Here is a 12,982-nt window from a genome sequence, read left to right on the forward strand (position 1 = left end):
CAGGGCTAGCGACTGGAACCACCTTCTGCATCCTGCCAACTCGGCAGGAGTGAGGACATTTCGGGGATGTTGTAACAGGGTTTCTACTTCCTCACAAAGAGTATGAGAAACTGGCAAGTAATTCTAAATCCCATGTGTTCAGGAATGACTTGGGGTAATTTTTCCTAAACCTTGCATGATGCACAATTTGTCTTCAGTTTTTTGGACAGTGGTTGGGAAAAAGGTCTCCTGCCATAGCAGCAGCGATGGACGTCCAGAACAGGGCTGGAGAGGGAGCAGTGGGGACAGGCCGGCACCTTGGGGGCCCATGCGGTTGGCTCTTCCTTTGCTTAGTGCCAGACTGTTTGAAAATGCCATGAGACTTGAATGGAACAGTTTAACTTTGAAGTTTCCCTTTGAGGAATCTGTTGCACTGAGTTTTATTACTCTTAGCTGCTCTCTTTCCTTATTACTTGCAGTGAGATGCTGCCATTCTTAATTATTGAAAACCCATTTTGGAAATGGATAATCACACACCTGTTATCTTCTTTGCTTTCTAACAGTAGAATAGCTGGTGGTACTTAGCCCCATTTTACCGAAAGGTCATTTGCTCAAGGACACATGATGATAGCTGGACCTAGGACTAGCTCTTCTTGCTTATGAAAAAACCGAATCTGTTAAGATATCCTGAACTAAGACCATACAATTCTTTTTTGCCCAGATGACGGCCCGGTTGCCTTGTTCCAGCTCCCATGTGGAAAGCAAAATGAATTGAATGGTTTTGGGGGCAGATACGGAATGCCACATTTCCCACATTTAGCTAAGGTTGGGTTATTGTGTCATTGTCCTTAGAAAGTGTGGTGGGGGTGAAAATGAGGGGGAATGAAGGAAGGAAAGATGAGCTAGAAAGCTCTTGCTAGCTCCATGGAATGGTAAGAACCATGTTAGGTGAGTTGACAGGGAAGGAGAGCCCCTCACCAGTCCCACTCCCACATCTCTCTTCTGCTTTCACGTCTTTGCTTCAACATTGGCACAGAAACTAGTTGCATCAGTTGGGGCAGATCGTTTTACCTTCCAGATATCAATGTCATTATCTGTAAAATCTTAGCAAGGGGAAGGCCTTTTCTAGGATTCTAACTTTCACTCATTGGAGAAGGAGGGCCAGGTGCCCCACGTGTTGGAGTTATTGGCAGAGTTGTACTTATCCTGTAACATCCTAGACTTGGGAATTGACTTAACCAGGACAGCTTATCAGCTATCCTATTTAAGTAATACTTGGAAGGAAACTTTGCAAATAGTTCATTTAGATTCAATAAGATATACTAATGACTAAAACAATTAGTGAGGTCAAATGGTGTTCTAAAAGATACTTATCTATTACTGCACAAGGAGATAGCTACCGATAAAAGTGTCTGTTCAACATCTCTAGGACCACTATTGGGATTATTTTTAGTAATTCATTGGTATTTCACTAGTATTAAAAGCGGCTAAATTTTTTTTTAAAGATTGTTTTTAAGGGGCAGCTAGGTGGCTCAGTGGATAGAGCACTGACCCTGGAGTCAGGAGGACCTGAGCTCAAATCCGGTCTCAGACACTTAACACTTACTAGCTGTGTGACCCTGGGCAAGTCACTTAACCCCAATTTCCTCACCTCCCCCCCCAAAAAAAAGATTGTTTTTTAACATAAAACAAGACAGAGCTCTGTTCCGAGACCCTCTATTTTGGGGCCTGACCACTGCCATGCAGCTAATGACCAAGCATTTGTTTATTCCTGCTGTCCTCCATCCCCTGTAACTGTATTTGGTCATGACATTCACTTGCCTTTAAATCAGCATTGAGAATAGTCCTTATGTGTTGGACCTGGAAGAGGCCATAGATACAATCTAATATGACAACCTTGTTTTACAGAAGAGGAAACTGAGACCCAGAGGTGAAAGCTTGCTCACAGACACATTGATAGATCTGACACCAAAGCCCGGGTGTTCCCCAAGCCCGCTGCTCTCCTACAGGGAGAACCGGTTTTACTGCCCAGCACCAAAACAAATACCCCATTCAATAGGGAAATAATTGAATCTGCTCAAAAAAGCAAAAGGTTTCTTCCAGATGTTTGCAATTTTGTTAGATACTGCTTCTGAGTAGCTTTTCAGCTTTCCTTCTCCATAAGACTGGAAAACTGATGCTGATCACAAACCCAGCCTGTATCTTTCTCCAGGGGGTGGTATGTGAGATCACTTTTTGGTCATTGTTGAAATGAAGTTTGTGAAGACTTGCTTCTGGGACGCTGGCCAGGAATTGCAGTTAGATTTTGTCAGTTTGGCAGTGAAGATCCAACCAAACATACTTGGTGATCAGCTCCTCTTTAAAACATGATACAGGGGCAGCTAGATAGCGCAGTGGTAAAGCACCGGCCCTGGATTCAGGAGTACCTGAGTTCAAATCCGGCCTCAGACACTTGACACTTACTAGCTGTGTGACCCTGGGCAAGTCACTTAACCCTCATTGCCCTGCAAAAAAACAAAAAAAACAAAAAAAACAAAAACAAAACATGATACTGATATTTTGTAGAAGGGCTAACCTTCGAGGAACAACTTGGCATTTATTATAATTCTATTTCTGAGTTAGTTTTTGTTTTTTTAAAGAAAAATGTCTAAATTAAACCCAACACTTGGGGGCTCTGAAAGGGGAAGAAAGAACAGTTTTCTCGAGAGGACAACAAGCTTTCCTAGGTAGTGCCTGAGCATCTTTAGAAGCGGGCATCTCGTTAGCTAATACATTACACCAATCAAGAAGAGTTATCTTAAGCCACAATTAATCTGTTCCCTGGCATATGTTGATAGGAAAGCATCATGCTGTTACTTAATTAAAAGCAAACGGATTAAAAATGATTAATAAGAGTATTAAATATTCTCCTAGACTAAAAGCTTTGGGATTCTTGGGTAAACCTAGCTCTTCTCAGGTCTGAAACCCAAGAAGCATTTACGGATTTTTTTTTCCTCCCATGAAATCTTCATAAGCATTTGGCTGTGTATGCAGGGGGCATGGACTGGAATCCCAGAGCAGTGGGGCAAAAAAAAAAAGTCTGAAATACTGATGATGGAAATGTGAAAGTTTAAGTTTACAGTATGTAGGCAGGATATCAGAAGTTATATTTATGGAGCATGCGACATCTTGGGAAGTGATGTTATATTAACTTAAGACAACGTCGTGTAGTAAAGACTGATCAAACAACGCTCATTTAATAGGGCCTCTTGTATGCAGAGTCCTCTATCTAGTATGGGTGCTAAAGAAGAGAGAACATTTCAGCTAGACAGTCCCAGCCCTCAGGGGCTTTACAGTCCAGTAGGAACACACCGACACATGTGTGATCGTGTGTATAGTTTTCATTAGAGAACTAGAAAATAAGGCGTGTCCTCTAAGGTTCCAGGAGAAAGATCATTTTCACCCCCAAGGATCAGAGAAAACGCCATGAAGGAAGGAAGGGGTCTTGAAGTTAGTCTTTAGAGTATCAAAAAGGGCTTCAATCAGGGGAGATGGAGAAAGGTGAACCTTAGTCTATGGATAGGAAATAGCCTGGGCTTGGCCTGAGGCCTCACTCCAAGTGGGAACGGCCCAGCACCGTGTTGGGCATAGAGCAGGGCCTTAGGAAAGGCATGTTGATGGATTGAGAATCATCATATAAGGCTGGAAAGGGAGGTTGGAGTCAGTGTGTGGAGGGCCTTGAGTGACAGGCAGAGAAGTTTGGATTTTACTTTGGAGGCAATAGCAAACCATGGATGGGATGTGCATGAGGAGGAGCCCCTAGAAGCAGTGAGCTGGGGGGAGAGGGCACTGAGCTCCAAGTCAGGAGACCTGGGTTCATCCCCCTCATCCGCCTTCCTCACCAGAGTGGGGCAAAGGTCCATTGAGACCGTGTCTCTTCACATCCATACTCAGAGAACTCTGAAGTGCTTCAGCTACTAGTGTGATGAGGGTGCTGCTACCTGTGCTATACCTGCTTCAGAGCTTTTGTGAGGATTGAATGAGTTAATGTTGAGAAAACATTCTGTAACCATAAAGTCACAGGAGTTATTTGAGTAAGTAGAAGCTGTGACGCTAGTGCTATTGTAGTGTTGGAAGGGGAGAGGAGCCAAAGAGCTTGTATTTAGATCCTGTTCAGAAAACGTTAAAGGCAGCCCCAGAAAGTGTACAGACTCTAGACCTCAAGGGACAGGCAGGTCTGAGTTCATGTCCTGCCTCTGGCACAGACCGACAATGTGACTGTAGGCAAGTTGCTTAACCACTCAGTGCCCTTAGGAGCTCTATAGAGAAGTTGCAGAAAAGATGTTAACCTGCATCCATATCCCAGAATTCTCTATATCAATGAAATCACAGGTCCATACCTGTCATTATCCTTATGCTAAAAAAAATCAAATGTTTTCACACCTATTATCTGTTAGCTCTTATACTATTCCTGGAAGGTAAGACAGTTGCTTTTAGCCTCATTTTTCAAAACTGTTTTAAGTGACAACTAAAATCATAGGGTCATCAGCAGGACTGTTCTCTCTCTCCTTCATGAGACTACATTGCCTTAAGGTTCAGGCAATTTAGACAGGCTCTACAAAAAAAACAAAACAAAAAGTTTCCTTAATGATTTTTTTTTTGATTGGAGGAAACTGATGTGGAGTTGAAATGACAGCACTGATTTTAGGGTTTCTCATATGCTGTGTATAAAATGTTGGCTTAGGGACCTGCAGAATATTACAATTTCAGAGGCTGCCTGAGATAGAAAGATGACGCCTTTGGAATGTTTTAGAAATTTGGAAGAGTTGGGAGAAATAATTCAAACACCCCCCACACACACACACATGCTACTTCCCAGCCATTGGAGATGGTAGCAAGGGCTAGATAAGGGACTGTTTATTTTAAAACAAGATCAATGGCCAGCAAATACTCTAAGCCTCATAGTTTCTAGTAACTTTTCCCTATGGCCATGAGGTGCTCATGGCAATGAAATTGGTATTGGCCAATATAGAGTAGAAGTCATAGCTTGGTGTTCAATGACTTCTTATTATAAGCAGGCATCTCACAGCCAAGTCTCTGGCCTCAAAGCCACTGAGATTCCCTCAATGCACCCACCTATTAAATTATAGTGCTTAGCTCATTGTCATTCTGACTTTGACTTCGTTAGTGATAACCGAGAAGGATAGCGCACCTTTAAATGACGAGCTTTGTGTTTAATTACCCAAACAAAATGACATAAATATGAATGAGCCCTAATGGTGGTACTTGGTTTTCCGGAAACCATTAACAAAACGATTCCTAAATGGTTTGTAAAGAAAATGAGAGGAGAAGAGAGCAACGAGAAGGCTATTAGGCTTCTAACACACTCCTGAATTATTATGTAGTTAACTACCTAGCAAATATCCAGCTAAATGATCTTGCAAAAGAAAAAGAGAGTGAAGTGGCTTGTTGAGATATTCGTGGCTGTAGGTGCCTTGACCTCTTTTGATACTCTCATTGATACTAAACTGGGATTTAGATGCCTAATCCTGTGATGGGCTTCATACTAAAGGCCAGACTTAAGCAATGGGGTCAGTAACACGAGCTCCTGAGTGGGATGCAAAAGGGATCAAGGGAAAGCAAGGTCAGGCCCTGCTGCTATGAGGCTGGCTCTTCACTTAGCCTTAGCTGTGGCTGTGTTACCCTTAGGACTGGCGTGGGGTTGGGCAGCTGTTGCTTTGTCAGGAAGTACCTCTGAGACCTCAGAGAAAAGACCTCAGATTTTTGGTTTGCATCTTTTTTCTCTTTAATATTTTTCTCTCACCAAAGAGTTCAGTACATTGTCAGAGTCACTGCTGTAATAAGTGTGTGGGCATGGGTGATCTCAGTGGGCAGCTCCAGTCGGAGCTTTGAATGTGCATCATTTGTGTTTACTAAAATAAATGAAGGGGGAGTGAGTAAATCATCTTTTGACTTGAGCTAATTGTTTGTTACCTCCTGCATCTGTGAAGGGAATCTCCTAGATCTTTGGTATAATATTTTATATCCATGTGTAGGTAATTGGTAATTAAGCTTCAGGAATGGTAGCAGGGGGAACAGGCATGTTGTGACAGTGCCATCAGTCAGTACAAGTTCAGCAGGGCCCAATTCTGGCCTAAAACCTGCTTCCTGACAACCCACCATTTGTCTGCAGGCCTATGTCTGGGACAACAACAAGGACCTGGTAGAGTGGCTGGAGAAGCAGCTGACGGAGGAAGACGGTTTTCGTTCAGTGGTTGATGAAAACATCAAGTACATTTCAAGAGATTACATCCTCAAGCAGATCCGAAGGTAAGGCGAGGAGGCTCCCCTGCAGGAGTTTTTTTATACCCCAGTAGGTATGAAAGGTTTGCTAACACTGAGGAGTTGTTAAAGATGTGCAGCCACACAGTCAGACAGAGAAGGGGGTAGGGGGTGAAATAGGGGAGTTCTCATTTCCCTTATATAGGAAAATAAAGGTCACTAGGTACAGATACATAGACTTGAATGATAGCTATGTCTCTTTGACCAGGTCACAGGAGTAGTAGTAGCACAGGGCTTCTGACACCGGATCATCCTTTAGAGGATGCAGTTTAAACTGCACTAAAGTCTTGTTCTTTGTGTGACTGTCCTTGCTTCACACTTACCAGAAACGGCTCCAATTACAGTTTTCCAAATTCACCTCTTGGGTTGGGAGGGAATTGACTGCTCCAGCCACGAGGATGGCTGTTTTACAGTTAGCCTTGTTGGAGTCTTCTTAAAAAAAAGTTTTTCCTGAAACTGTCTCCTTAGGAGGGGGGGTGGCTGGTGTCTCAGCCCCCTGGAGGTAACAAGCATTTTCTAAGGGGCTATTAAGCAGCTCTGCCCTCCACCCTCTCACCACTCTCACTCTCCTTTTCTTCTTTAGCTTGGTGCAGGCCAACCCTGAGGTTGCCATGGATTCTATAGTGCACATGACCCAGCACATCTCACCAACTCAGCGGGCAGAAGTGGTGCGGATTCTCTCCACGATGGACTCTCCTTCAACGTAGGAAGAGCTTCCTGCCCTGCCCTGCCCTGCCCTGCCTCTATTCAGTGAAAAGGGCCAGAGCTGCCTTTTGTGATTCAACTGTGACTACTGCCCTGAGCACAGAGAACAGATGCAGCCCTGGAATGAACGGGGCTTTTTCTCTCTCCTTGAACTTTGTCTGGTTACATGGGACATGCTGGGAAAAACCCGAGAGATTACCTACACAGACGAGAATGCCTCCCTCTCCTGCCACATGGGAAATGAGAAGACAATGAAGGGTATGGATTCATACCACGAGGTCTTACTGAAATGAAGACAAGGTTACTATTCCCTAACCAACCCAACAGCAGCCCTCCCCCACTCCTCATTTCCTGGCAGAGTTCTAGGCAGTCAGAGGACCAATGTGTCCCATCCCTGTCCCTGTCCCCCCCTCCCCCCCCCCAGCCTTATGAGCCTGAGCCTGTGCCCTCAGTCAAGCAGGGGAGGGCTGGGGAGGGTGTGAGCCCAAAGGTGCAAGCAGCAAGCTTTGGGAAAAGAAGAAAGCCGTTTCCCAGATGAGCCCAGCTCATTTGCCCTGTCCCTGGGATTTGAGGGAGTGTCATCCCAAGCTAAAGGGCATCAAGACACTTGTTTCACAAGCGATCAGTGGAGCATGTTCTTTGGGGACTTGTAGGCAGTAGTGATCGAGAAAATAGAGCCATGTCACCCTTGAAGTAGAGGGTCTTGAACCAGATCCTTTCAGAACAAAAGGGTGGAAAACCAGCTGAGCCCAGATTCTGGCTCATCTTGTTGCTCTGTCCCGTCTTGCCTTTGGGAACAACAATGCCAGCACTGTGTGAGGCTCTGGGCTTCTGCCCAGGGACTGTGTGGGCTGCTTGTGCTAGCCAGAGGGAAAACCCACCGTGGAAGTGCCATTTATGGGATTTAACATACCTGCCCTTTACTGGCTTGAAATGCAACTTCTCGTTACTTAAGCCATAGAGAAGGGGCTGAATCTGGCCTCTTGGGGTTCAGGTGGTCTTTACTAGTAAGCCTGGTGCCTGTACAGTGACATTCTCCTGTCTCCAATACTACCACGTCCTTCAGTCTTTACTTTAGTTGTAGTACCTGACCTGTTTTCTCCTGCATCCCTCTGCCATCAGGACTGGAAGTAAATGACTGACCGGCAGGTGTTTCCCACCCCCCAGCACCCTGCTTGTTAAAGAGACTGTCCCCTTAGCTGTTCCCCGGTTACTGGGAATGACTGTGACTCTTGAGTGCTGGCAAAGCTGTCCGATGAAACTGGGACCCACATGACCTTAATTAATAGCATTTACAGCTCAGTTATGGGGCTGCTGTCCTTTGGGACCTCCCCAGGCAGCTGTAGGGGCATACTGAGGGCTGGAGGAAAGTGTTATTATTTATTTTCCACAAGTAGCTAATTTAAGAAAAGAACTTAACTCTCCATCCGTGTGTGCTCCAATGAAATACCCCTCTCATCCAGTCTTAACCTAGCCCAGAAGGGGTTGGGAGCCTGGAAGCAGGGCAGCAGCTGCTTTTGCCTTGAGAGTTCATTGCACCTGGCACTGTTTACAAACAAGGGAAGCCCTGAGACATCTTTTGCCATGCAGTTCTTCTAGAAAGCTGCTGTTTGGAGCCTTAACCCTGTAGCCAACAGACAGAAAAAGCCCAAGCACTTCAGCATGCAGACTGGCTAGTTGAATGTGTCCCCCGTTCTGAATCACAGGCTCACTCTTGAATGTCTAAAAGAATCAGACAGAGTGAACTCTGATCATGTACCTAGAGGGAAGATTATCAGCCTGGGAGACGAGAAGTCCAGCGTGACCAAGAAGGGAAAGGAAGACAAAGGTGGGAAGCCCCCAGGGTCACCAGACCTGTCCTGCCAAGAGTTGCTTTCAGCTTTTGGGTTTTGAGCAGATAGGAGAGGAATATGGTTACCATTCCATTTTCCTGCAGTAACTCTACTTCCCTACACTACGGGCAGTGTCAGGTGTTCCACCAGGCTCCAGCAGTTCTCTTGGCTGGCAGCATCGTTTCAGTGATCATGCAAGTTAGTCCTGTGAGCACCCTGCTAGAAAACAGACCCCGTGTTCCATATGCCCCCAATTACCGTCCCATTTCAAGTAGAAAGAAGGGCCTTGTTCAAAGTGAAGAGCTAATGCCGGCCTCCTTGAGCTCCCCTCTCTGGGCAGTGCCGTGGCGGGGGAGCTTTCCATAGGGCCAATAGCCAGAAAGGGTCTCAGCCTGTGAAAAGTCAGCTATCCTCCCGTGCTACACAGATCCAAGCTTACTGAGGCAAGAGGAAGAGAAATGATGTATTGACCAAGTCTTGCTTGAACTGAGATTGCCGTATTATCTTTTCGTTCTGTTCACAAATCAACATTTACTTGTCTCAGCTAATAATTCGGTGGATGAAGACCCTGAGGCAACCCAGGGGCTTCAGGCCAATGCCCTTTCTCACTCCCCCTCTGCACCCTACCCACACGCTGATGAAATAACCCTCCTCATCTCCAGCCAAGCTGCAGCTTGTATTTTATCCCAGTCCCATCCTTCAGTCTTCACTTTCCTCTATCCCATCTCCAGCTGGGGAGGGGTCGTATGCCGGGCTTGGGAGGGACGGCCAGAAGAGCTGCACTGGGAGTTCTTGGTGAGCCTCCACACCTCTGTAAGCACTCGGCTGCCCCGACTCACATGAGGACACCACAGACTTGGACTAGGCCCCCAGCTAGACACGGAATGAAAGAGGAAGCCTGGTTTTTTAAGTGTCCTTGTCCAGCCTGACAGATCTTAATGTCTGGATCCGATCACCACGCACAGGCCTCCCTCTCCTCGCTTAAAGGGGACAGCACCTTTTTCAGTCCCAATTCAACTTGTAGTGAGTTGAATCCAGAAAAGGTAGCAGGTGCCACTTAAATTGAACCTCTTCTCTCCGGGTAAGATCTGATTGGCCTTGCCCTGGGGAGGATGAGGTAACATCAGAAGAGGTCAGCTCAGAGTGTAGCTGCTAGACCAGACAAGAGAGGGGATGTTAATTTCACTGTGCCTCCTTAATTATCACATCTACTAAGAATTTGAATATACAATCCCATGTGTGTACACACACAAAAAACCTATTTGAAAAACATTCAACCCCAAAAGTTCATTGTCTTTCTTGAGAACTCTAATTTCCAAGACTGTAGTGAATTCAGAGTGTTCTTCTAATACAGTCAATCTAATTAACACTGGGACCAAGTGGCAGATATTGGAGATTTTAGTGAGAGGTTCCTTACTCATTTAGCCAACTAAATGCACACTTGCCTTTTAGCCAAGTAAGAACTTTAAGCTGCACCCTTGGATACCAGAAGCTGTTTTTCAAATTCTGCCTGCTAGGCAGTATTGGAGAAAAAGAATTGGGAATTGGAAGACCTGAGTTCTCACTAAGACCAATAATTGACCACACATGTGCTACTCTGCCTCAGTTTTCACCCACTGAAAAATGGAACCTGATCAGCCTGTTCCTGTTCTTTCTCATGTAATACCACAAGGACAAACAAGGAGAGCTCCTTGGGAGAAACCTGCATTGTCTACTAGAGCAGTGGGAAGGCAAGGCAGTGGTTTATATTGATCTTCCCCCTAGGTATTGTCTGTACTCACCACTTTCAAGAGCTGAGGCAAAACCAAGGATGGCTTGCTGGCCTGGGCACCAAAATCACTGTTAGAAAAATGAAATAAAAGGGTATGTTAAAAGTCATGTAAAAAGATCAGTCTAATTTGCTCTGAGCTGGAAGCTGTTGATGAATGGAGGGGAAGAGCAGGGCAGGGCAGGGATGAGTAAGGCTCGAGAAGAAATGTATGTCCCTTAAGCTTGCAGCTGCTGCTTCGCTTTCAGAGAGCATAAGAGACCTCTCCCTGGCTACTCTGGCAAGCAGGATTTTTTGCCTTCCTTGTTACCTTCACAGAAGGACAGAAGGACGGACAGAAAGGAAGAAGAAAGGCTTACACAATGCTGAATCTGTCTGGAAGAGACCATGCACAACTACTGTTATTGCCTTTTCCTTTTGGGAAGCTGCCTGGCATGTCCACACTCTCTGCTGCTGCAGAGTCTCACTTACCTCACAACTTTCTTTTAATAAAAGACAAATTAAAACCCACAGGCAACTATTGTCTTCGTGGCCTCAAGTGGAATTGCTTTGTTTGGGGGGAGGGAGTAAGTATCAAGTGAAGGAGTGCATAGAAACACATCGATGATCGATTCTTAGTCCCACCATCTCTTCAGTTTTGTTTTGTTTTGTTTTGTTTTCATCTTTTTCTTCCACACTGAAAATAATGGTAGTAGAGGAAGACTCGTTTTTCTGTAGTCATCACCACGACAACACAGGATGGTAACCAAAGCCCCACTAAGGAGACAAAGAAAAAGCAGGTGTATCACATAAAGTACATGGCCTGATAAGGGCCTGGTGAGGATAACGGTTCAAAAGCGAGAAAGACCCTTGTGCTCTAAGGGCAATAGCAGGTTTCAGCGGGCACAGAGGTCCTCCATTTCACAGAGGCCATTCATTTCAGGGGCTGGAGTCCTCACAGGGGAATATGGAGACACAACGTTGGGAATCCATGTGCCTGCTGGACAGGCACTGGGGGATACAAAGGCAGAGAATGGAAAGCCCCCTTCTGTTGGGGAAGACAAGGGCCTCTGCATGGATGTGGAGAAGAGATAGGACAGTTAGGGGCTAGGGCACCTGCAGCTGGGGAAACCAAAGCAGGGAGCAGCCCGCTGAGTGAGGCCAGGGCTCCATCTGGAAGGCAGAGCAGGAGACCCAGAGATGGAGGTGGAGGGACATAGAAGTGGGAGGTGGAGAGCTGTATGCGAAGAAGAGAGAAGACTTGCCTGGATCAGAAAGTGCTGGAGGGGAAGTCATGTCCATGAAGCTGAAAAGAGGTGGGAGCCAGGTTGTGAAGGGCCCGCAAAGCTGAACAGAAGAGTCTGGTTTATCCTAAAGGCATCTTGTCAAGAGCTTTAAATGGCGGGCGATGCAGAATTTGGACGTGGAGGTGCTGAGTTCAGATCTAGCCTAATGCGAGAGATGTGCAGAACAGCACTGAGGAAGCAGCATTAGGAGAATACTAGATTAGGAGTGGAGACACCTGCATTAGATTCTCTACCACGGCTAACTACATAAATCAGATCTCATCAGCCCCAGGGTTCTCATCTATAAAGTGGGCCAGGTGGATGCTGAGACAAAGCTGAGAATTCCCAGGGCACCAAAGCACCGACATTGGGAATATAAACATACAAATTCTGATGTTAAGCAAAATAGCTTAGGAGCAAAATTGGGTAAATTGGGTTGCCATATCCCTGGATCCTCTTTTCCCCCACATACTTTAAAGACTTGAAGACAAAGCTATGAGTATGTGGGCAATAATCTCAGCAATTGGGGGTGTTTCCCAGATCTTTCATTGGTATTATATGAGGGAACTCTATACTTCTCTCCAAACAGAAAGGAGGGAGATAGATACACAGGAAGACCCTGGAGTCTTTCCACTCTTGTCTGACCTTTTTCGTTTTGTTTTTGTTTTTTTGGGGCAATGGGGGTTAAGTGACTTGTCCAGGGTCACACAGCTAGTAAGTGTCAAGTGTCTGGGAACGGATTTGAACTCAGGTTCTCCTGAATCCAGGGCTGGTGCTTTATCCATTGCGCCACCTAGCCGCCCCCACTCTTGTCATTTAGATATAAGAATGAAGGAAATTGTCCCCATTAAGGGGAAATTTTCAATCTTTGGGGATTGTGGAGCATGGCAATGAAGGGATGAGTCTCCTACTCCTCATCAATTAAACATTCATTAAATAGGAGCTAAGGACACAAGGTAACAAAATTCCTACCATAAGGACTTACCAATATAGCACTGGTTATATGCACACTTGGGATCAAACTATGTCTGACCATTTAAAAATGCTTTTTAAAATCAATCAGGGGGCAGCTAGGTGGTGCAGTGGATAGAGCACTGGCCCTGGATTCAGGA

General features: G+C 45.5%; 1 protein-coding gene across 7 annotated transcripts in view; it reads left to right on the top strand.

The window, feature by feature from the left end:
* ACACA (acetyl-CoA carboxylase alpha) overlaps positions 1-11,115 on the top strand; it is a 262,916-nt gene extending 251,801 nt beyond the window's left edge. For all 7 annotated transcript variants that reach the window (XM_044001690.1, XM_044001692.1, XM_044001691.1 and 4 more), the window contains 2 exons: positions 6,152-6,288; positions 6,884-11,115. In XM_044001690.1, coding sequence (XP_043857625.1) covers positions 6,152-6,288; positions 6,884-7,007 — 261 coding nt within the window. In that variant the 3' untranslated portion in view covers positions 7,008-11,115. The remainder of the gene's footprint in view (positions 1-6,151; positions 6,289-6,883) is intronic.
* The last annotated feature ends 1,867 nt before the right edge of the window (positions 11,116-12,982 follow it).

The sequence above is a fragment of the Dromiciops gliroides genome, chromosome 4 (assembly GCF_019393635.1).
Source record: "Dromiciops gliroides isolate mDroGli1 chromosome 4, mDroGli1.pri, whole genome shotgun sequence".
NCBI lineage: Eukaryota > Metazoa > Chordata > Mammalia > Microbiotheria > Microbiotheriidae > Dromiciops > Dromiciops gliroides.